Source organism: Lactuca sativa, chromosome 2 (assembly GCF_002870075.4).
Source record: "Lactuca sativa cultivar Salinas chromosome 2, Lsat_Salinas_v11, whole genome shotgun sequence".
Lineage (NCBI taxonomy): Eukaryota > Viridiplantae > Streptophyta > Magnoliopsida > Asterales > Asteraceae > Lactuca > Lactuca sativa.
The window spans coordinates 231,546,404-231,571,413 of record NC_056624.2 but is presented as its reverse complement, the minus strand read 5'-3'; the positions used below and the strand labels follow the sequence as shown (position 1 = coordinate 231,571,413).

General features: G+C 34.0%; 1 protein-coding gene across 1 annotated transcript; it reads left to right on the top strand.

Moving 5' to 3' along the window:
- Positions 1–282: 282 nt before the first annotated feature.
- LOC128132501 (uncharacterized) lies at positions 283–7,562 on the top strand. Its single transcript, XM_052769108.1, has 6 exons — positions 283–410; positions 6,351–6,414; positions 6,504–6,644; positions 6,861–6,912; positions 7,059–7,120; positions 7,220–7,562. Exons 1-6 carry the CDS (start codon positions 283–285, stop codon positions 7,301–7,303), a joined length of 531 nt encoding a protein of 176 aa, XP_052625068.1. The 3' UTR covers positions 7,304–7,562.
- Positions 7,563–25,010: the final 17,448 nt, after the last annotated feature.

Sequence of the window (25,010 nt, the reverse complement as noted above, 5' to 3'; positions counted from 1 at the left end):
AAATTTTCCGGAAAAAATTCCACAACTCCGACAACAACACAACCTTAAATTAAAAGCTTAAACTAAGTAAATAAACATCAAAACATAAGAAGAATCAAAAATAGGGAAAAATTTCGACCTTAAATGAGTAAAAATTCCGGAATTGAAGTATGATCGTCTCCTCTTGGTCGTCGGTAATGGAAGTCTAGGTCGCCGGTATTGGTGGCAATGGAGGTTTGGACGGCGGTGGTTTGTGCAATGGAGGTTTGGACGGTGGCGGCGGTGGTGTAAGAAAGACCGGCGATGGAGAGAATGAGAGAAAAGGGCAGACAGAATACGCAGGAAAGAGCGAACTGGAGGGGTTATCTTCGCGGACCTTTAGCGGCGACAAATATTAGAGGCGGCGCATTGGTATTAGCGGCGACGAATGGGTATTAGCGGCGACTAGCCTGGAGGGAAAAGTCGGCGCCTTTTTTCACGCCGTTACAACCGTTCAATTGAATACAGATCGAACGGATAAGTTTCATTTGACGCGGATCGCAACTGTTGAGTATTAGCGGTGACAGTTGGCATTAGCGGCGACATGTAACGCGTCATTTCCATGTCGCCGCTAATGCCTGGTGTCGCTGCTAAATCCGTCGCCGCTAATACCCTTATTTCTTGTATTGTACAACACTAATAATGCCTCAAATAGTTTCCATTGATATAAAACTTCTTCAAAATGTTAAAATTTCATCGTTTTATAATGCTTCACTCATTATATATGCAGGGATTAATCTCTAGGCGCCCTCTAATCAGTCGAGTAGCGCCTAAGGATTAATCAGAGATTAATTAGGACCTAATCGGGATTTTTACAATAGTGATTTTTTCCGAGGTTTAGTCCAAACATCGACTTTTCTGGTTTCATGGTTCTTTTGAGCTAGTTTCGTTGTGTTTTGGTCCTTCAGAAAACTGAAAAGACTAAAATACCCTTCTAATATATTTTTATGGTTTTTTCTATTTAATTTAAACTTGTATTAATAAAAATTATGGGGTCACCTCTCTCTCTCTCTCACTCTCTCTCTCTCTCCAAAACACACACTTAACACTATCAAGAACACATACACACAATCTCAAGAACACCTCCACCTCCATCTCCACAGCCCATCAGCGTACACCACCACCACCATCCGCTGCCAACCACCTCCATCTCCTCCACCCTAATCCTACATATCCCTTTGCTTAACCTGGTGAACAATCGATTTTCTGAGTTTGTTTCTAGAACTGAAATCGATTTCTGAATCTAAAAAAAGCTTGTGGTAATGGATTTTCAAGCGCTCATTTGATTGTTGTTCTTCAAGGAAGGGGTATTAGGCACGATTCTCATTCAAAATTTCTACATATCATTCGAGTCCTAGATACACTCTTGTTTCCAGGGGCAGAACTATATGGTTGGTAGGGGTAGCATTTGCTACCCCTCAAAAAATCATGTATAATGTTCAATTTTTTTAATAAAAAAGGTTTAGTTTAAGTTTTTACTACCTACATAACTTGTGGTGCTTCTATTTAGCTTAATTTTGAAGTCCAAAGAGGCTAAAAGCCAAATAATGTTCATCAAATGTCATTATGAAATATGTGAGTCCATTAACTCCATTCAAATTCAACGGTGGAGTGAGCATATCCTTATTTATTTCCGTAGCTAATTAGCTACGGAATTGCTACGGATCAGCTACAAAATGGGATACCCTAGTTTAGTAACGAAATAGCTACGAAATAGCTTCAGAATAGCTACGGAAGCGGGTCCGTAGCTATTCTGTAGCTAATTAGCTACGGAATACCTACGGATACTAATTACCTACAGATTAGCTCGGAATATGCTTTACGTTAAAATTCTGTAGCTATACGAATTTTTCTTATTTTTAGTTTTTCGGGCACCAAACGTCGTTTTTTTTCGCTTCATTTTTTTCACACCTCTACTATACATGATTATCTTTATTTTCTCCAACATGTAGCTATTAATATCGTTCATAAAGTTGTGTGCCCCTTCGGGATCAATTACACGTTTCACAGTTTAACATTGTAATGCATATACTTTTCACCAACTTGTGATGGATTATGTTTTTATATGTATATTTATACACATGAATGAGTTATGGTATATGCGTACGTGTATATGTGTATGTATACGTGTTTGTGAGATGTCTGTGAACGTATTCATAAGCATTATAGTGTTAAACCACTAAACGAGTAATTGATCCCGTATGTGCACACAACTTTATGAATGATACTAATAGCTATAAGTTGGTGAAAATATAGATAATCATGTATAATAGATGTGTGAAAAAATGGAGCGAAAAAAACGAAGTTTGATGCCCGAAAAATGAAAAATAAGAAAAATTCGTAGCTAATCCGTAGTTGATTAGCTACGGATTAGCTACGGATACTTCTTATTTTCGATTTTTTGGGCACCAAACGTCGTTCTTTTCGCTTCGTTTTTTTCACACCTCTACTATACATGATTATCTTTATTTTCACCAACACGTAGCTATTAATATCGTTCATAAACTTGTGTGCCGCTTCGGGATCAAGCACTCGTTTCACAGTTTAACATTGTAATGCATATACTTTTCACCAACTTGTGATGGATTATGTTTTTATATGTATATTTATACACATTAATGAGTTATGGTATATGTGTCTGTACGTGTATATGTGTATGTATATGTGTTTGTGAGATGTACGTGAACGTATTCATAAGCATTATAGTGTTAAACCACTAAACGAGCAATGAATCATGTATGTGCACACGACTTTATAAATGATATTAAAGCTATAAATTGGTGAAATTATAGATAATCATTTATAATAGAGGTGTGAAAAAAAAACGGATCGAAAAAAACGACGTTGGGTGCCCAGAAAATCGAAAATAAGAAAAAATCGTAGCTAATTAGCTACGGATTTTTCTTATTTTCGATTTCTCGGGCACCAAATGTCATTTTTTTCGCTCCGTTTTTTTCACACCTCTATTATACATGATTATCTATATTTTCACCAACTTATAGCTATTAATATCATTCATAAAGCCATGTGCACATACGGGATCCATTATTCGTTTACTGGTTTAACACTATAATGCTTATGAATACGTTCACATACATCTCACAAACACGTATACCTACATCATCATCATCATCATCACCATCATCACCATCATCAACAACATAATCATCATCACCATCATCACCATCACCATCATTATCACCATCACTATCACCATCATCATCATTATCATCACCATCATCATCACCATCATCATCATCACCACCACCACCATCATCATCACCACCATCACACCATCATCATCATCACCACCATCACCATCACCATCAACATCACCACCACCACCACCATCACCACCATCACCATCACTATCACCATCATCATCACCACCATCACAGCCATCACCATCACACCATCATCATCATCATCACCACCATCACCAACATCATTACCACCACCACCATCACCAACCCCACCACCACCTTCACCACCATCACCACCACCATCACCATCGCCATCGCCATCACCACCACCACCACTACCATCACCATCATTATCACCATCACCATCACCATCATCATCACCACCATCACCATCACCATCACCATCACCACCACCACCACCATCACCATCACCATCACCATCACCACCATCACAATCACCATCACCATCACCATCACCATCACCATCACCATCATCATCACCATCACCACCACCACCACCACTATCACCACCACCATCAAACCACCACCATCACCACCACCACCACCATCACCATCACCATCACCATCACCATCACCATCACACATCACCATCACCATCACCACCACCATCACCATCATCACCATCACCATCACACATCACCATCACCACCTTCATCATCACCATCACCAGCATCACCATCACTATCATCATCATCATCACTACCATCACAACCATCACCGTCACACCATCATCTTCATCACCATCACCATCACCATCACCATCAACATCACCAACAGCACCATCACCATCACCACCATGACTATCACCATCACCATCTGATGGTTTTTGGTCCTAAAAATATCCTATGTGCTCATATAAACCCTAATGCTTGGATCTAGGTTTCTCTATTGTACATGCAAGTTATCCAAGACTATAAACCCTAGATCTAGCATATGATAATCTATATAACCTATAATTAGGGTTTAGATCATACCTTGATTGTTATATAGCAATAACAATCCCAATTCCTCCTTGTATTGACTTTAGAAAGCTTAGAGTCACAAATGTCACTCCTCTGATGGTTCACAAACACCAAGAGCAAGAGGATGAAGAGGAGAGAGGATGGAGGCTGCCCTAAAACGTGTGAAACCCTTGAAGAAGTCTTAGCCACGTTTCATCGTTTTATAATGTTTCACTCATTATGTATGCAGGGATTAATCGCTAGGCGCCCTCTAATCGGTCGAGTAGCGCCTAAGGATTAATCGGAGATTAATCGGGACTTAATCGGGATTTTTACAATAGTGGTTTTTTTCGAGGTTTAGTCCAAACATCGACTTTTTTGGCTTCATGGTTCTTTCGAGCTAATTTCGTTGCGTTTTGGTCCTTCAGAAAACTGAAAAGACTAAAATACCCTTCTAATATATTTTTATGGTTTTTTTATTTAATTTAAACTTGTATTAATAAAAATTATGGGGTTACCTCTCTCTCTCTCTCTCTCTCCAAAACACACACTTAACACTATCAAAAACACATACACAGAATCTCAAGAACACCTCCACCTCCATCTCCACAACCCATCAGCATACACCACCACCACCATCTACTGCCAACCACCTCCATCTCATCCACCCTAATCCTACATATCCCTTTGCTTAACCTGGTGAACAATCGATTTTCTGAGTTTGTTTCTAGAACTGGAATCGATTTCTGAATCTAAAAAAAAAAACTTGTGGTAATGGATTTTCAAGCGCTCATTTGATTGTTGTTCTTCAAGGAAGGGGTATTAGGCACGATTCTCATTCAAAATGTCTAAATATCATTCGAGTCCTAGATACACACTTGTTTCCAGGGGCAGAAATATATGGTTGGTAGGGGTAGCATGTGCTACCCCTCAAAAAATCATGGATAATGTTCAATTTTTTTAATAAAAAAGGTTTAGTTTAAGTTTTTACTACCTACAGAACTTGTGGTGCTTCTATTTAGCTTAATTTTGAAGTCCAAAGAGGCTAAAAGCCAAATTATGTTCATCAAATGTCATTATGAAATATGTGAGTCCATTAACTCCATTCAAATGCAACGGTGGAGTGAGCATATCCTTATGTATTTCCGTAGCTAATTAGCTACGGGATTGCTACGGATCAACTACAGAATGGGATGCCCTAGTTTAGTAACGGAATAGCGACGAAATAGCTTCAGAATAGGGGAGAAGCCCCTAAATGAATGGGGGTTCAGGGGCAGCGCCCATGGGAGCGGGGTCCCAGTGTGAATAAAACGATCTTTGGTGCCCAAAAAATCGAAAATAAAAATAATTTGTACCTAATCCGTAGTTAATTAGCTACAAAGTTTTTTAATTTCGATTTTTCGGCGACCAAAGGTCGTTTTTCTTCGTTTTCTTCACACTTCTATTAACCGGTCGTATCTTAAATATGTACGAAAATTTATACAAAAAAAAAAATTAAGACTCGAATAATGAATAATAATAATAATAATAATAATAATAATAATAATAATTATATTAATAATTATAATAATAGAAATAATAATAATAATAATAATAATAATAATTATAATTATAGAAATAATAATAATAATAATAGAAATAATAATAATAATAATAATAATAATAACAATAATAATAATAATAATAATAATAATAATAATAATAATAATAATAATAATAATAACGAAATTGTAAGTGGTCAAAAACTATTGTAGACAAAGAAGATATGGATGTGACATTCCCGGCCGGTTAGTAGTCCCCTTGGTTCTATTTATGATAGACGCGAGTTCGAGTCCCACCACCCCCTTTTTTGGCAGTTTCGATTTTAGGGTTTCACAAAATCGAAACTTTTGTCCGCCTCCATTTAGCAGGATCCATCGACGAAATTTTTTATTCTCCCGCTTCTCTCTATCTCCCTCCTTGATTCGTTTTCCCTCTTCTCTCTCATTGTTTCCTACTCGCACCTCTCCCTTACACCCCCTCTCGTCTTCGTTTTCATTGTCGGAGTTCCATCTTACCGCCGATGCGGTCAATGTTGTACATAGAGACTCTTTTAGCCCCGGTCATCTCTCTTCGCCATCACCAAATCCGTATATCTTCATCACCGATTCATCGTCCCCCTTTTTAGCTCCGGTCGTTTGCGTTTCGTTGCCGTCATCGGCTTGCCATCGCCATTGTCATCATTGTTTCAAGTAAGATTTTTTTTGGTTTAATTCCAATTAGGTTTTCGTTTTGGGTAGACTTTGTTTTGATTTAGGGTGTGTTTTGATTTTGGGTTCAGTTCGATGCCTTCTTCAAACTATTGATGCCTTTTCAAACTCCTCTGTTCCATTTGTTATCAAGGCGACCAAGGTTATTACTCCATGGCTCAATTGCCCTCATCTCTCTCTTTGCACCTTTGCTCGATTTCTTCCCTAAAAAGGTAAAACCCTAGTTTTTTTTTCTTTTCTTTTCTGAAATTACTTCATGTATACAATTTAGATGTTTAATTCATTGATAATTCTGGTTTGTTTTGTTGAATGTGAGGTTTTAAATTATATTTTAGGTCGAATTTGAGATTTTAGGTTAAATTTTGGTTGAAAATGTTAGATTTGTGGTAAAGTTCAACAGTAATGTTTGGGATTTCCTAATTCAATAGGTTCGGAAAGCTGGTGATCCAGGTAATCACAGTTTTGCAATCTTCCCTACGGGTAAGGAGGTCAATATGACTTTTGAGTTTATTGAGAATCAAATCAATCAATTTTGAGTAAATATTCAACTTTTTTTTATGAGTTTCAGTGATTATCCTACTGTGGCTTCTACATGAGAATGAAGTTTTTGATCTTGTGTATGACAGGTCCGTCAACAGTAATTTTTAGAATTAAACTAGGTTTAGCAGTTGGAAATCAACTTGGTTTGGTAAGAGATGATTCTATATTATATATTTAATTACTTATCTTTTGTTTTTAATGTATATTTGCTTACTTGACCTAGTTGCATAAATGTTTGAGTTTGCAGATCTGTGTATTTGAATTCCAGTTCAAAAGATACAATCCTACACATTGTCACAACAATAAAACAAGAAAGTACGTTTTGTGTTAGGTATATGTTTCTTTATTTTAGTAATGTTTAAATTGTTTTCGGTTTACAAACAAGCTGAAACGGTGAGCTCAAGTGTTGTGTGTGTTTCCACTTTCTTGATTCCCCTGTTGAAGCAATTCAATATATGGACCATGGAGCTACTAGCTATTTTGGAACAATTGAATTTGTAAACATGTAGTGTTTGTTTTTTTAATTAATTAATATTTACTTTTGTAAGATATTTTGAACAATGGAATGAAATGTGTCAAAGTTGGTATTAGGACGTTTTTTGGTGTATTTTATATGGTATTTGGAACAAATATGAATTGAATGTGGTATATGACAAAAAACAGAAATTTTTTGATTTTATTTTTTTTAAATAAATCGAAGTTAACTACGGAATAGCTAAGGATTTCCGTAGCTATTAGGATCCGTAGCTATTCCGTAGCTATTTGGATCCGTAGCTATTCACTTCCGTAGCTATTTTGTAGGAAATATGTAGCTATTTATTTCCGTAGTTTTTCCGTAGCTATTCCGTAGTTATTCCGTAGCTATAATTTAGCCACGAGCCATTATGCTACAGACATTTTACCGTAGCAATTCCGTAGATTTCCGGTTATAGCTACGGAATAGCTACTGATTGTGTTGTAGCTATTATATCAATTTTCTAGTAGTTTGATTATCATTTAATTACATGGAACTGCTCTTTTGGCATAAACATCTTAAGAGTTAAAATAGAAAATAATTTTCTTTAAATTGTTTCATACAAAATATTTAACAAACAACAATACACGCTTTCAAGTCGTTGACATATCTTAAAATTAAGCAATTTATGATTCAATTTTAGCAAATAAATTTTCAAAACAATATATCATAAATGAGTTTTGTTCACCTGAATGAAAAAATGTCAAATATATTTAATCTTTTTTTTGAACAGCAAGAAGAAAAAATATATTTAATCTGCCAACATGTATTTCATCCCCCGGAGCCATGACATTTATAAATCAATGAATAATAAGTTGTTCATAGATAGTGGAAACATGTGTATAAAATATGAAAACAAATTAAAACGACTTAATAGATCCTATGCTTCACAAAAAATTGCAAGAAACCATGCTCAGTTATGAAGTGGATTTGGTCCACAAGGAACTCGGCGACGTGATACCACATAAGGCAGTTGATTTTCTCCATATGTGAGCTTCGGGTTGACTTTGAAATGACGCTTAAATGTTGAAATAAAGTTCTCTCTTATTCTTTCTTCATCAATCGAGTGATCAACGATATTCCTACAACTTGACTGTTGCACAGATGTTACGAGCAAGATTGTAATCACGAGCAAGACAGCAATTTGAATCTTCATTTTCTGAGGAGAGAAAGAAGAAAGATTGTTAAAGATCTAAAATAAGTGGAATATGGTTTTAGGTAGTTGCAGAGGATTATTAATTTATAGGCAAGTTCTAATTTCACCTATTAATACCGAGTAATTCCAACAAGTATTTTCTTAAACGTTAAAAGAAAATAAAATAAAACAAATTTAGAACAACTGAACGATAAAAAAATTAACCTTAAATTATAAATTAATTCAGTGTAGTAAACAACTAAATGATTGATTTGAAAATTATGGGTGAATCTGCATAAAAGTTATGATACTTATATACATATCTTGAAAAAGTTATATTGTCAGAAGAAGTAAAAGAAATCAGATATATATAGCATTATACTACATGGGTCTGCATCTATACTCAGATAACGAGCAAAATTTGAAACCTAGCTGTGCTATAAAATACATGATGCTTGGAACATACAGATCAGCCGAGAAGAACCCACAAGAAATGGAATGAAAACTCAAAACGGAAAAACTATAAAGCACTAATATTAATTCTTGAAAGTTAGGCAATAAGAAAGCTTACAATGGCTATGAACAAAAACGTCCGAGGAGATCAGGGTCAGAAAAGAATGATGGAACGAATGAAAAAATTAGATAAATAATGGCTTTATATAGAGTCTTACAAGAAGTCCTAATAATACTCTAAAACCTATAATATATAGTTAGGGAACATCCTAATATAAAACTAACTTGAGAGACAAGCAAAAAATCCATAATATATGGGAATTTCGACTCTCGTAAAACTATTTCAAAAAATACAGCAACAGAACTTGCCTTAATTATCTAATTTAATATTTTTGTAAATATCTCCAGATTATGTGGCATTTTTCCTTAATTTTATATGTACGTATGGTTATTTAGTAAAGTTGTTTTATGTATCGGAAATAGTTAATGTAATGTGGAGTAGTAATTATCTTTTTCATGTTTGACTAAAATAAATGATGTTTCTAATTGGTTGCTATTGTTGTCATCTCATGGAGCTCTTGGGTTAATGACATATTTGCCCTTGGGTGCATTTCGTATTCACTGTTGTTGCTGCGCGCTCTGGATACATCAGAAAACTTTGACGCTTAGACACTTTTCCCTTTGCTTTTCATCCGAAAATTAAATGTGTTGTGATAGAAACAACTGAGGATTGGGGCATGGATTTTGGGGTAAATATGGAAATTAAGAAATACATATATATCTTGTTGTTACTACTGGAAAAGTCATCAACAGCACATTGCTATTTGGTGATTCTCTTTCAAAGTTCAGTGCTATTTCTATGCTTTACTTGGATTCTCATATAAACCTTTTTGTACACAACCAATATGTTTCCTGCTGGCCTTTCATTTTTAAATATAATTCTTCACAGTCGTTTAAAAAAAAAAGCTAATCATGTTTTGATATTTTTACCAATCTACAAAAAATATATTTTTGGGTGAATTACAATATGGTCTCTCTATTATATCATAGGTTCTAGTTCAAAGGGAATATATTTGCAGAAAAAACACCCTTATGCATGTTGGGTTTCATTATGTTTTGGTATTGTGCAAAATGAAATAACTAATTTCCTTTTAGATATTCTTTTTTTATAAACTTTTTGGTTAATTTAATACTTATATAATTATAAAATAAGAATATGCCCTCCCCCCATCCATACATACATTCACCATGTAGCCCCCTCCCTCCGGCACCTCTTCCAACTACCAACCATCGCCATGACCTTTCTCACGTGATCTTAGACTGAAACCCAATCTCGCGCGATCACTTAAAGCACTCACAACCCCGACCTTCTATCTTCTCCATGTTCTTGTTTTCATACTAACATTAATATATGGTTCGCCTTCCCATGGATAAACAACCACAAAATTCATACAAAGGTAACCCAATTTTTAAAGCACGTCTGTCTCCATCAACAAGAAGTTCTATAAGTTCAATTAGTTATTAATTTTGGGGAAAATATTAGTTGTTAAGGATACTTCTTATTTTCGATTTTTTGGGCACCAAACGTCGTTCTTTTCGCTTCGTTTTTTTCACACCTCTACTATACATGATTATCTTTATTTTTACCAACACGTAGCTATTAATATCGTTCATAAACTTGTGTGCCACTTCGGGATCAAGCACTCATTTCACAGTTTAACATTGTAATGCATATACTTGTCACCAACTTGTGATGGATTATGTTTTTATATGTATATTTAGACACATTAATGAGTTATGGTATATGTGTCCGTACGTGTATATATGTATGTATACGTGTTTGTGAGATGTACGTGAACGTATTCATAAGCATTATAGTGTTAAACCACTAAACGAGCAATGAATCATGTATGTGCACACGACTTTATAAATGATATTAAAGCTATAAATTTGTGAAATTATAGATAATCATTTATAATAGAGGTGTGAAAAAAAACGGATTGAAAAAAACGACGTTGGGTGCCCAGAAAACCGAAAATAAGAAAAAGTCGTAGCTAATTAGCTACGGATTTTTCTTATTTTCGATTTCTCGGGCACCAAATGTCATTTTTTTCGCTCCGTTTTTTTCACACCTCTATTATACATGATTATCTATATTTTCACCAACTTATAGCTATTAATATCATTCATAAAGCCATGTGCACATACGGGATCCATTATTCGTTTACTGGTTTAACACTATAATGCTTATGAATACGTTCACATACATCTCACAAACACGTATACCTACATCATCATCATCATCATCACCATCATCACCATCATCAACAACATAATCATCATCACCGTCATCACCATCACCACCATCACCATCACCATCATTATCACCATCACTATCACCATCATCATCATCATCATCATCACCATCATCATCATCACCACCATCACCATCACCATCACCATCAACATCACCACCACCACCACCATCACCATCACTATCACCATCATCATCACCACCATCACAGCCATCACCATCACACCATCATCATCATCACCACCATCACCAACATCATTACCACCACCACCATCACCAACCCTACCACCACCTTCACCACCATCACCACCACCATCACCATCGCCATCGCCATCACCACCACCACCACTACCATCACCATCATTATCACCATCACCATCACCATCATCATCACCACAATCACCATCACCATCACCATCACCACCACCACCACCATCACCATCACCATCACCACCATCACAATCAGCATCACCATCACCATCACCATCATCATCACCATCACCACCACCACCACCACTATCACCACCACCATCAAACCACCACCATCACTACCACCATCACCATCACCATCACCATCACCATCACCATCACCATCACACATCACCATCACCATCACCACCACCATCACCATCATCACCATCACCATCACACATCACCATCACCACCTTCATCATCACCATCACCAGCATCACCATCACTATCATCATCATCATCACTACCATCACAACCATCACCGTCACATCATCATCATCATCACCATCACCATCACCATCACCATCACCATCACCATCACCATCAACATCACCAACAGCACCATCACCATCACCACCATGACTATCACCATCACCATCTGATGGTTTTTGGTCCTAAGAACATCCTATGTGCTCATATAAACCCTAATGCTTGGATCTAGGTTTCTCTATTGTACATGCAAGTTATCCAAGACTATAAACCCTAGATCTAGCATATGATAATCTATATAACCTATAATTAGGGTTTAGATCATACCTTGATTGTTATATAGCAATAACAATCCCAATTCCTCCTTGTATTGACTTTAGAAAGCTTAGAGTCACAAATGTCACTCCTCTGATGGTTCACAAACACCAAGAGCAAGAGGATGAAGAGGAGAGAGGATGGAGGCTGCCCTAAAACGTGTGAAACCCTAGAAGAAGTCTTAGCCACGTTTCATCGTTTTATAAGGTTTCACTCATTATGTATGCAGGGATTAATCGCTAGGCGCCCTCTAATCGGTCGAGTAGCGCCTAAGGATTAATCGGAGATTAATCGGGACTTAATCGGGATTTTTACAATAGTGGTTTTTTTCGAGGTTTAGTCCAAACATCGACTTTTTTGGCTTCATGGTTCTTTTGAGCTAATTTCGTTGCGTTTTGGTCCTTCAGAAAACTGAAAAGACTAAAATACCCTTCTGATATATTTTTATGGTTTTTTTATTTAATTTAAACTTGTATTAATAAAAATTATGGGGTTACCTCTCTCTCTCTCTCTCTCTCTCTCCAAAACACACACTTAACACTATCAAAAACACATACACAGAATCTCAAGAACACCTCCACCTCCATCTCCACAACCCATCAGCATACACCACCACCACCATCTGCTGCCAACCACCTCCATCTCCTCCACCCTAATCCTACATATCCCTTTGCTTAACCTGGTGAACAATCGATTTTCTGAGTTTGTTTCTAGAACTGGAATCGATTTCTGAATCTAAAAAAAAAGCTTGTGGTAATGGATTTTCAAGCGCTCATTTGATTGTTGTTCTTCAAGGAAGGGGTATTAGGCACGATTCTCATTCAAAATGTCTAAATATCATTCGAGTCCTAGATACACACTTGTTTCCAGGGGCAGAACTATATGGTTGGTAGGGGTAGCATGTGCTACCCCTCAAAAAATCATGGATAATGTTCAATTTTTTTAATAAAAAAGGTTTAGTTTAAGTTTTTACTACCTACAGAACTTGTGGTGCTTCTATTTAGCTTAATTTTGAAGTCCAAAGAGGCTAAAAGCCAAATTATGTTCATCAAATGTCATTATGAAATATGTGAGTCCATTAACTCCATTCAAATGCAACGGTGGAGTGAGCATATCCTTATTTATTTCCGTAGCTAATTAGCTACGGGATTGCTACGGATCAACTACAGAATGGGATGCCCTAGTTTAGTAACGGAATAGCGACGAAATAGCTTCAGAATAGGGGAGAAGCCCCTAAATGAATGGGGGTTCAGGGGCAGCGCCCATGGGAGCGGGGTCCCAGTGTGAATAAAACGATGTTTGGTGCCCAAAAAATCGAAAATAAAAATAATTTGTACCTAATCCGTAGTTAATTAGCTACAAAGTTTTTTAATTTCGATTTTTCGGCGACCAAAGGTCGTTTTTCTTCGTTTTTTTCACACTTCTATTAACCGGTCGTATCTTAAATATGTACGAAAATTTATACAAAAAAAAAATTAAGACTCGAATAATGAATAATAATAATAATAATAATAATAATAATAATAATAATAATAATAATATTAATAATTATAATAATAGAAATAATAATAATAATAATAATAATAATTATAATTATAGAAATAATAATAATAATAATAGAAATAATAATAATAATAATAATAATAATAATAACAATAATAATAATAATAATAATAATAATAATAATAATAATAATAACGAAATTGTAAGTGGTCAAAAACTATTGTAGACAAAGAAGATATGGATGTGACATTCCCGGCCGGTTAGTAGTCCCCTTGGTTCTATTTATGATAGACGCGAGTTCGAGTCCCACCACCCCCTTTTTTGGCAGTTTCGATTTTAGGGTTTCACAAAATCGAAACTTTTGTCCGCCTCCATTTAGCAGGATCCATCGACGAAATTTTTTATTCTCCCGCTTCTCTCTATCTCCCTCCTTGATTCGTTTTCCCTCTTCTCTCTCATTGTTTCCTACTCGCACCTCTCCCTTACACCCCCTCTCGTCTTCGTTTTCATTGTCGGAGTTCCATCTTACCGCCGATGCGGTCAATGTTGTACATAGAGACTCTTTTAGCCCCGGTCATCTCTCTTCGCCATCACCAAATCCGTATATCTTCATCACCGATTCATCGTCCCCCTTTTTAGCTCCGGTCGTTTGCGTTTCGTCGCCGTCATCGGCTTGCCATCGCCATTGTCATCATTGTTTCAAGTAAGATTTTTTTTGGTTTAATTCCAATTAGGTTTTCGTTTTGGGTAGACTTTGTTTTGATTTAGGGTGTGTTTTGATTTTGGGTTCAGTTCGATGCCTTCTTCAAACTATTGATGCCTTTTCAAACTCCTCTGTTCCATTTGTTATCAAGGTGACCAAGGTTATTACTCCATGGCTCAATTGCCCTCATCTCTCTCTTTGCACCTTTGCTCGATTTCTTCCCTAAAAAGGTAAAACCCTAGTTTTTTTTTCTTTTCTTTTCTGAAGTTACTTCATGTATACAATTTAGATGTTTAATTCATTGATAATTCTGGTTTGTTTTGTTGAATGTGAGGTTTTAAATTATATTTTAGGTCGAATTTGAGATTTTAGGTTAAATTTTGGTTGAAAATGTTAGATTTGTGGTAAAGTTCAACAGTAATGTTTGGGATTTCCTAATTCAATAGGTTCGGAAAGCTGGTGATCCAGGTAATCACAGTTTTGCAATCTTCCCTACGGGTAAGGAGGTCAATATGACTTTTGAGTTTATTGAGAATCAAATCAATCAATTTTGAGTAAATATTCAACTTTTTTTTATGAGTTTCAGTGATTATCCTACTGTGGCTTCTACATGAGAATGAAGTTTTTGATCTTGTGTATGACAGGTCCGTCAACAGTAATTTTTAGAATTAAACTAGGTTTAACAGTTGGAAATCAACTTGGTTTGGTAAGAGATGATTCTATATTATATATTTAATTACTTATCTTTTGTTTTTAATGTATATTTGCTTACTTGACCTAGTTGCATAAATGTTTGAGTTTGCAGATCTGTGTATTTGAATTCCAGTTCAAAAGATACAATCCTACACATTGTCACAACAATAAAACAAGAAAGTACGTTTTGTGTTAGGTATATGTTTCTTTATTTTAGTAATGTTTAAATTGTTTTCGGTTTACAAACAAGCTGAAAATGGTGAGCCCAAGTGTTGTGTGTGTTTCCACTTTCTTGATTCCCCTGTTGAAGCAATTCAATATATGGACCATGGAGCTACTAGCTATTTTGGAACAATTGAATTTGTAAACATGTAGTGTTTGTTTTTTTAATTAATTAATATTTACTTTTGTAAGATATTTTGAACAATGGAATGAAATGTGTCAAAGTTGGTATTAGGACGTTTTTTGGTGTATTTTATATGGTATTTGGAACAAATATGAATTGAATGTGGTATATGACAAAAAACAGAAATTTTTTGATTTTATTTTTTTTAAATAAATCGAAGTTAACTACGGAATAGCTAAGGATTTCCGTAGCTATTAGGATCCGTAGCTATTCCGTAGCTATTTGGATCCGTAGCTATTCACTTCCGTAGCTATTTTGTAGGAAATATGTAGCTATTTATTTCCGTAGCTTTTCCGTAGCTATTCCGTAGTTATTCCGTAGCTATAATTTAGCCACGAGCCATTATGCTACAGACATTTTTCCGTAGCAATTCCGTAGCTATCCGGTTATAGCTACGGAATAGCTACTGATTGTGTTGTAGCTATTATATCAATTTTCTAGTAGTTTGATTATCATTTAATTACATGGAACTGCTCTTTTGGCATAAACATCTTAAGAGTTAAAATAGAAATTAATTTTCTTTAAATTGTTTCATACAAAATATTTAACAAACAACAATACACGCTTTCAAGTCGTTGACATATCTTAAAATTAAGCAATTTATGATTCAATTTTAGCAAATAAATTTTCAAAACAATATATCATAAATGAGTTTTGTTCACCTGAATGAAAAAATGTCAAATATATTTAATCTTTTTTTTGAACAGCAAGAAGAAAAAATATATTTAATCTGCCAACATGTATTTCATCCCCCGGAGCCATGACATTTATAAATCAATGAATAATAAGTTGTTCATAGATAGTGGAAACATGTGTATAAAATATGAAAACAAATTAAAACGACTTAATAGATCCTATGCTTCACAAAAAATTGCAAGAAACCATGCTCAGTTATGAAGTGGATTTGGTCCACAAGGAACTCGGCGACGTGATACCACATAAGGCAGTTGATTTTCTCCATATGTGAGCTTCGGGTTGACTTTGAAATGACGCTTAAATGTTGAAATAAAGTTCTCTCTTATTCTTTCTTCATCAATCGAGTGATCAACGATATTCCTACAACTTGACTGTTGCACAGATGTTACGAGCAAGATTGTAATCACGAGCAAGACAGCAATTTGAATCTTCATTTTCTGAGGAGAGAAAGAAGAAAGATTGTTAAAGATCTAAAATAAGTGGAATATGGTTTTAGGTAGTTGCAGAGGATTATTAATTTATAGGCAAGTTCTAATTTCACCTATTAATACCGAGTAATTCCAACAAGTATTTTCTTAAACGTTAAAAGAAAATAAAATAAAACAAATTTAGAACAACTGAACGATAAAAAAATTAACCTTAAATTATAAATTAATTCAGTGTAGTAAACAACTAAATGATTGATTTGAAAATTATGGGTGAATCTGCATAAAAGTTATGATACTTATATACATATCTTGAAAAAGTTATATTGTCAGAAGAAGTAAAAGAAATCAGATATATATAGCATTATACTACATGGGTCTGCATCTATACTCAGATAACGAGCAAAATTTGAAACCTAGCTGTGCTATAAAATACATGATGCTTGGAACATACAGATCAGCCGAGAAGAACCCACAAGAAATGGAATGAAAACTCAAAACGGAAAAACTATAAAGCACTAATATTAATTCTTGAAAGTTAGGCAATAAGAAAGCTTACAATGGCTATGAACAAAAACGTCCGAGGAGATCAGGGTCAGAAAAGAATGATGGAACGAATGAAAAAATTAGATAAATAATGGCTTTATATAGAGTCTTACAAGAAGTCCTAATAATACTCTAAAACCTATAATATATAGTTAGGGAACATCCTAATATAAAACTAACTTGAGAGACAAGCAAAAAATCCATAATATATGGGAATTTCGACTCTCGTAAAACTATTTCAAAAAATACAGCAACAGAACTTGCCTTAATTATCTAATTTAATATTTTTGTAAATATCTCCAGATTATGTGGCATTTTTCCTTAATTTTATATGTACGTATGGTTATTTAGTAAAGTTGTTTTATGTATCGGAAATAGTTAATGTAATGTGGAGTAGTAATTATCTTTTTCATGTTTGACTAAAATAAATGATGTTTCTAATTGGTTGCTATTGTTGTCATCTCATGGAGCTCTTGGGTTAATGACATATTTGCCCTTGGGTGCATTTCGTATTCACTGTTGTTGCTGCGCGCTCTGGATACATCAGAAAACTTTGACGCTTAGACACTTTTCCCTTTGCTTTTCATCCGAAAATTAAATGTGTTGTGATAGAAACAACTGAGGATTGGGGCATGGATTTTGGGGTAAATATGGAAATTAAGAAATACATATATATCTTGTTGTTACTACTGGAAAAGTCATCAACAGCACATTGCTATTTGGTGATTCTCTTTCAAAGTTCAGTGCTATTTCTATGCTTTACTTGGATTCTCATATAAACCTTTTTGTACACAACCAATATGTTTCCTTCTGGCCTTTCATTTTTAAATATAATTCTTCACAGTCGTTTAAAAAAAAAAGCTAATCATGTTTTGATATTTTTACCAATCTACAAAAAATATATTTTTGGGTGAATTACAATATGGTCTCTCTATTATATCATAGGTTCTAGTTCAAAGGGAATATATTTGCAGAAAAAACACCCTTATGCATGTTGGGTTTCATTATGTTTTGGTATTGTGCAAAATGAAATAACTAATTTCCTTTTAGATATTCTTTTTTTATAAACTTTTTGGTTAATTTAATATTTATATAATTATAAAATAAGAATATGCCCTCCCCCCATCCATACATACATTCACCATGTAGCCCCCTCCCTCCGGCACCTCTTCCAACTACCAACCATCGCCATGACCTTTCTCACGTGATCTTAGACTGAAACCCAATCTCGCACGATCACTTAAAGCACTCACAACCCCGACCTTCTATCTTCTCCATGTTCTTGTTTTCATATTAACATTAATATATGGTTCGCCTTCCCATGGATAAACAACCACAAAATTCATACAAAGGTAACCCAATTTTTAAAGCACGTCTGTCTCCATCAACAAGAAGTTCTATAAGTTCAATTAGTTATTAATTTTGGGGAAAATATTAGTTGTTAAGGGCATCCACAATGTAATGAACTTCATCAAGTTCAATGGATTGCCACGTCATCTTTCAACAATTTATACAACTCTATCTTTTTTTCCTACAATACATTGAACTTAATAGAATGTTACAAAATGTAATTTATAGTAAATATTTAAGAATTAAAATTTTTCTTTTTTCTCATTGAAAAGTTCAATGGTCATTGAACTTCAAATTCATTGAATGTCAATGTGACATCTTATAATTGTAGAATTTGATCCATTGAATGAAACAAAGACTTACCACCTCATTTAACTCTCCTATTGAACTCATCATTATAGATGTGCTAAGTTTTAACGAAAACATCCTAGCAAATTTATACCCTAAAATGTTTCACAATGTTTGGTTAATTAAGTTCCGCACATCTCCACTAACCAACTAGGATTTATACTTACCTCCTAATATCATTTTGTATTTATTTATCCCACTGTGTCTTAATTTGTATATCCTTTAAATTCTAGAAATTTAATAACAAATTGTAAAGAGTAAAAAAAAACATCATCAAAACAAGTGATAAAATACACCCTGATTTGATCATACTAAAATAAGATTAGAAAAACTCGTATTTTTAGATATTTAGCTAGGCCAGTATAACTAACCTATCGACTAAAAGGTCTTTGGTCTATCGGTATGAAAAATTAATGGATATATATCAAATATTGAAGGTTCAGGTCTTGTTGAAAATTGAAATAATTATAATATTTATTAAAAAACACGAGGAACAAAAAAACTCACGCCCATGGATTGAAAAATAAAAGTTTTGATTCTCATTGTTATAAGCTAATAATTAGCCTCCCTTGTAGAAAATAATCACAGCTCAAGTTCCATCATTTTGATCACGATTTGAACTAACAAGTTTCTGTGGTATCTACACCCCTTCCAAATAATCGTTTGTAAAGAAAAATGTCTAACGAATCATGCAAATTAGTTTTCTGGGTACGTGGGCTCAACCAAACTACAAAACACATGCATGCCTACAGGGTTTAATGATAAAACATGAGATGGCTGCATAAATTGTTGAGTGTGAGCCCAACTTGTGTATATATACTTATATAGCCTACCTTCTTTATGTCTCGACCCAAAGCCGATTCTCCTAATTGCTATGTTGTTTTTTATTTGTAATTCGATGGGACTCCAATGGTATGTATATATATCCCACATAAGGTATACTGCAGAAGAGACTAAACGTATTTTCATTCTTAATAGCAACGGTTACCCCCATGTAATTTGTTTGGTCATAGTTATTAATTTACACACATGTTGATTCAGATTTTTCATTAATCAAATAAAAAAGTAACGACTTTTATAAGATATGATACATTTAAAACTCATTAAATAATATTGACTGTCATCTAATTCCATAAAATTGCACTGTTGGTATAAAGATCTAAACGGTTAAAAATAGTAACTAAATTTCATTAAACTGTTCGATACAAATTATTTAATAAACAAAAGACAATTGCAAAAATGGTACATGTGGTATGCATTTTTTCCAAGGTTGTAAACAACGTTCGACGTTAGCTGGTCGATGGACTGGGGTCAAGGATTAATCGGCTAGGCGGAGATTAATCGAGGACCGTTAATTGCTAATTTGTTGAATTTTAAAAAAATAAATATGACTAATATCATATCAAAGTTTGTAAATACCACTAATATGATAACAAAATAGATTAATATGATTAATACCACTACAAGAAATTAGAGTATTACCAGCGACAGGCGTCGTCGCCAAAAGTGAGGTTTTTCGCCGATAAAACGTCGACGTTGATGCGTTGTCACTATTAATCAATAATTTGCCGTTAATGCGTGTTGTCTTCGCAAAAGACTTGTCGCCGCTATTGCTAGGCGTCGCCGGTAATAACCTATCTTCGCCAATAAAGGCGTTGCCGGTATTGGTGTTTTTCTTATATATATATATATATATATATATATATATATATATATATATATATATATATATATATATATATATATATATATATATATATATATATATATATATATATATATCACATTAAAATTGAAAAAAAAAACCGGTATTATATTAATTAGTCTAATCCTACATCATTCTATTCCAAAATATTAATACAACATCCGTTTAAAATACTCGTTCGATTTAACATATAACAAAATAACGAAAATACTATTCTAAAATATTTACACAAACAAAACATAAAAAAAATCCTACAACTATCTACTCGTCGTCATCGCTCTCCTTGTTTCCTCCGGTTTCATTTTGTTGTGGTAACGAACGAAACCAATCTTCAAGTGCAGCACTGCATGCCAGATCTTTTAATATTGTTTGAAGCATTTCAAACTACAATTAAAACTATAAGTTAAACTAGCATTACAATATTCTATATACAAAATATACATTCCACATATTGCATATAAAACATTATAGCATTGTACTATAACTAACAATTACCAAGTTGTAAAATACCAATATATCAAACTATAACCAAACTAACAATTACCAATATATAATTATCAAACTAACAATTACCAAAATTTGAAACTATTACTAAACCAACAATTACCAATATTTTAAACAATTACCAAAATTAAATAGTCTTGTCACCTGTGATTGTGGCGATGGTTGTGTCAGTGATTGTTCCTGATCATACATCGACATAACCGTAGAAGGTTTATGCCCGATGCCCCTGATATGGCCTCGTCGAACACCCAATATTCTTTCAAAACAATTTTGTGTCTCCTTTGGTGTTAGACCGCTGGCTTCAGAAGAAGCTTGAGTTTGTTGATTGATCTCAAGGAGTAAAGCATTATCTATTTACAAAAAATGATAACACATATTAAAAATTAGATTACTAAATATCCATTGACGATATAAACACTTATATGAAAATACGAATGAACCACTTACGTATTGTTGCTCGACTGCAGGACTACTAAATACCCCTTGCCGATCAGTATTGGCCTTACGAAATGCTTCGATTCGAGCGATGTCCTATTTAACATTAAAAATTAGATTAATTATAATTTAAATAAATAGTTATATATATATATATATATATATATATATATATATATATATATATATATATATATATCATAACATACTTCTTTGAAACATGCATTGCTATACGAGCACGATCCCCCTCTGTTTAAAACTTGTTGTTGTGCACGGACTCCTTTGTTTGACGCCGAATGCTTTAGAAATTCAGGAGTTTGAAAATGTTCGACTGCGTGCGCCCAATTTTCACGTGACATACCATCGGGGGGATTGGCTAATGCCTTTGGGATATCTGTAAGCCCCCCGGCTTTCTCAAAATAAATATGCGCTTTATTTTTTCGGCATCTATAAATTCTTTGCAAAGTCGCATCAATGCTCTGCAACAACTGAGCACGCTCGGGATCCAAGTTAAACTTATCTAAATCAAACTTATTCTACAAATACAAAAAAGTTAGTTAGTTAAATACCAATCTAAACTTAATATATTGTCCATGTTACCTTTAGATGAACCACTGTGGCATTCCTTAAAGCGAGGGAAACATTGTCCCAACCAGATACGTTCAAAGGGATGTTATCCATATATACCTCTCAGTCTCACGGGTAAACCAATTAGCATTGTTCCCGACAAGGGTATATGTCAGCTCCTTATTGAAATCCAAATCTACAGGCTTTCCCTTGTTTGCCCGTATCAGCTTTGATAGTTGGATGTTTTTTGCTAGACCTCTTCTTTTTTTAGGGAGCTCAGCTGAAAAATATAATTAAAAATATTAGTCACGATAGCTTATAATAAATGGTTAAAAATAGCTAATAAATATATCATAATAAGACTTACCATCCTGTTCGTGTTGTCCACGACCAAAGCCTACTGGAGGTGGTGGATCCCCGACTCCATCACCTCCATGTCCTAAGCCCATAACTTCTGCCATCACATAGAAGAGTATCGCCTAACTAAACCCCATATACAACCTGCAAAATTACAATATGAATAGAATTATAGCAACATATTTTTTTTCATTTTTTTCAACACATCACATACATAAATACATTTTTTTTCCTTTACTCCACATATTACATACATAAATACACATGTTATATAGATACAAATACACCTAAACATGTTTTCTACACATACTCATTATAACATCATACTTCTTTTCTATTCAACCTCACTTTTTTTGATTTTTTTCATACATACAAATTACATATATAATTTCAAAAGTCATACATTACATATATAAATACATTTTATTTTCAATTTTTTCCACATATTACATACATAAATACATACATTATATATACAAATACACATAAACATGTTTTCTACACATACTCGTTATAACATCATATTTTTTTTCTATTATAGCAACCTAATTTCTTTCATTTTTTCATACATACAAATTACACATTCACATTCACAAATAAAATACATACAAATAACACACATACAAAAAAAATACTAATGTAAAAACACATAAATGCATCATACACACAAATACATTCTTTTTATAAAATGAAAGATGAAAATGAACCTGTGGTAGTCTAATTTCAAAATTTTCCGGCAAAAATTTCACAACTCCGACAACAACACAACCTTACATTAAAAGCTTAAACTAAGTAAATAAACATCAAAACATAAGAAGAATCAAAAATAGGGAAAAATTTCGACCTTAAATGAGTAAAAATTCCGGAATTGAAGTATGATCGTCTCCTCTTGGTCGTCGGTAATGGAAGTCTAGGTCGCCGGTATTGGTGGCAAGAAAGTACGTTTTGTGTTAGGTATATGTTTCTTTATTTTAGTAATGTTTAAATTGTTTTCGGTTTACAAACAAGCTGAAAATGGTGAGCCCAAGTGTTGTGTGTGTTTCCACTTTCTTGATTCCCCTGTTGAAGCAATTCAATATATGGACCATGGAGCTACTAGCTATTTTGGAACAATTGAATTTGTAAACATGTAGTGTTTGTTTTTTTAATTAATTAATATTTACTTTTGTAAGATATTTTGAACAATGGAATGAAATGTGTCAAAGTTGGTATTAGGACGTTTTTTGGTGTATTTTATATGGTATTTGGAACAAATATGAATTGAATGTGGTATATGACAAAAAACAGAAATTTTTTGATTTTATTTTTTTTAAATAAATCGAAGTTAACTACGGAATAGCTAAGGATTTCCGTAGCTATTAGGATCCGTAGCTATTCCGTAGCTATTTGGATCCGTAGCTATTCACTTCCGTAGCTATTTTGTAGGAAATATGTAGCTATTTATTTCCGTAGTTTTTCCGTAGCTATTCCGTAGTTATTCCGTAGCTATAATTTAGCCACGAGCCATTATGCTACAGACATTTTACCGTAGCAATTCCGTAGATTTCCGGTTATAGCTACGGAATAGCTACTGATTGTGTTGTAGCTATTATATCAATTTTCTAGTAGTTTGATTATCATTTAATTACATGGAACTGCTCTTTTGGCATAAACATCTTAAGAGTTAAAATAGAAAATAATTTTCTTTAAATTGTTTCATACAAAATATTTAACAAACAACAATACACGCTTTCAAGTCGTTGACATATCTTAAAATTAAGCAATTTATGATTCAATTTTAGCAAATAAATTTTCAAAACAATATATCATAAATGAGTTTTGTTCACCTGAATGAAAAAATGTCAAATATATTTAATCTTTTTTTTGAACAGCAAGAAGAAAAAATATATTTAATCTGCCAACATGTATTTCATCCCCCGGAGCCATGACATTTATAAATCAATGAATAATAAGTTGTTCATAGATAGTGGAAACATGTGTATAAAATATGAAAACAAATTAAAACGACTTAATAGATCCTATGCTTCACAAAAAATTGCAAGAAACCATGCTCAGTTATGAAGTGGATTTGGTCCACAAGGAACTCGGCGACGTGATACCACATAAGGCAGTTGATTTTCTCCATATGTGAGCTTCGGGTTGACTTTGAAATGACGCTTAAATGTTGAAATAAAGTTCTCTCTTATTCTTTCTTCATCAATCGAGTGATCAACGATATTCCTACAACTTGACTGTTGCACAGATGTTACGAGCAAGATTGTAATCACGAGCAAGACAGCAATTTGAATCTTCATTTTCTGAGGAGAGAAAGAAGAAAGATTGTTAAAGATCTAAAATAAGTGGAATATGGTTTTAGGTAGTTGCAGAGGATTATTAATTTATAGGCAA

Bases quoted from the DNA above. Each gene is read 5' to 3' on its own strand.
- LOC128132501 (XM_052769108.1), top strand. From the start codon at position 283: ATGGAGAGAATGAGAGAAAAGGGCAGACAGAATACGCAGGAAAGAGCG. The intron at 6,913-7,058 runs GTAAGGAGGTCA...TGTGTATGACAG, and splicing joins TTTTGCAATCTTCCCTACGG to GTCCGTCAACAGTAATTTTT. The intron at 7,121-7,219 runs GTAAGAGATGAT...TTGAGTTTGCAG, and splicing joins TTGGAAATCAACTTGGTTTG to ATCTGTGTATTTGAATTCCA.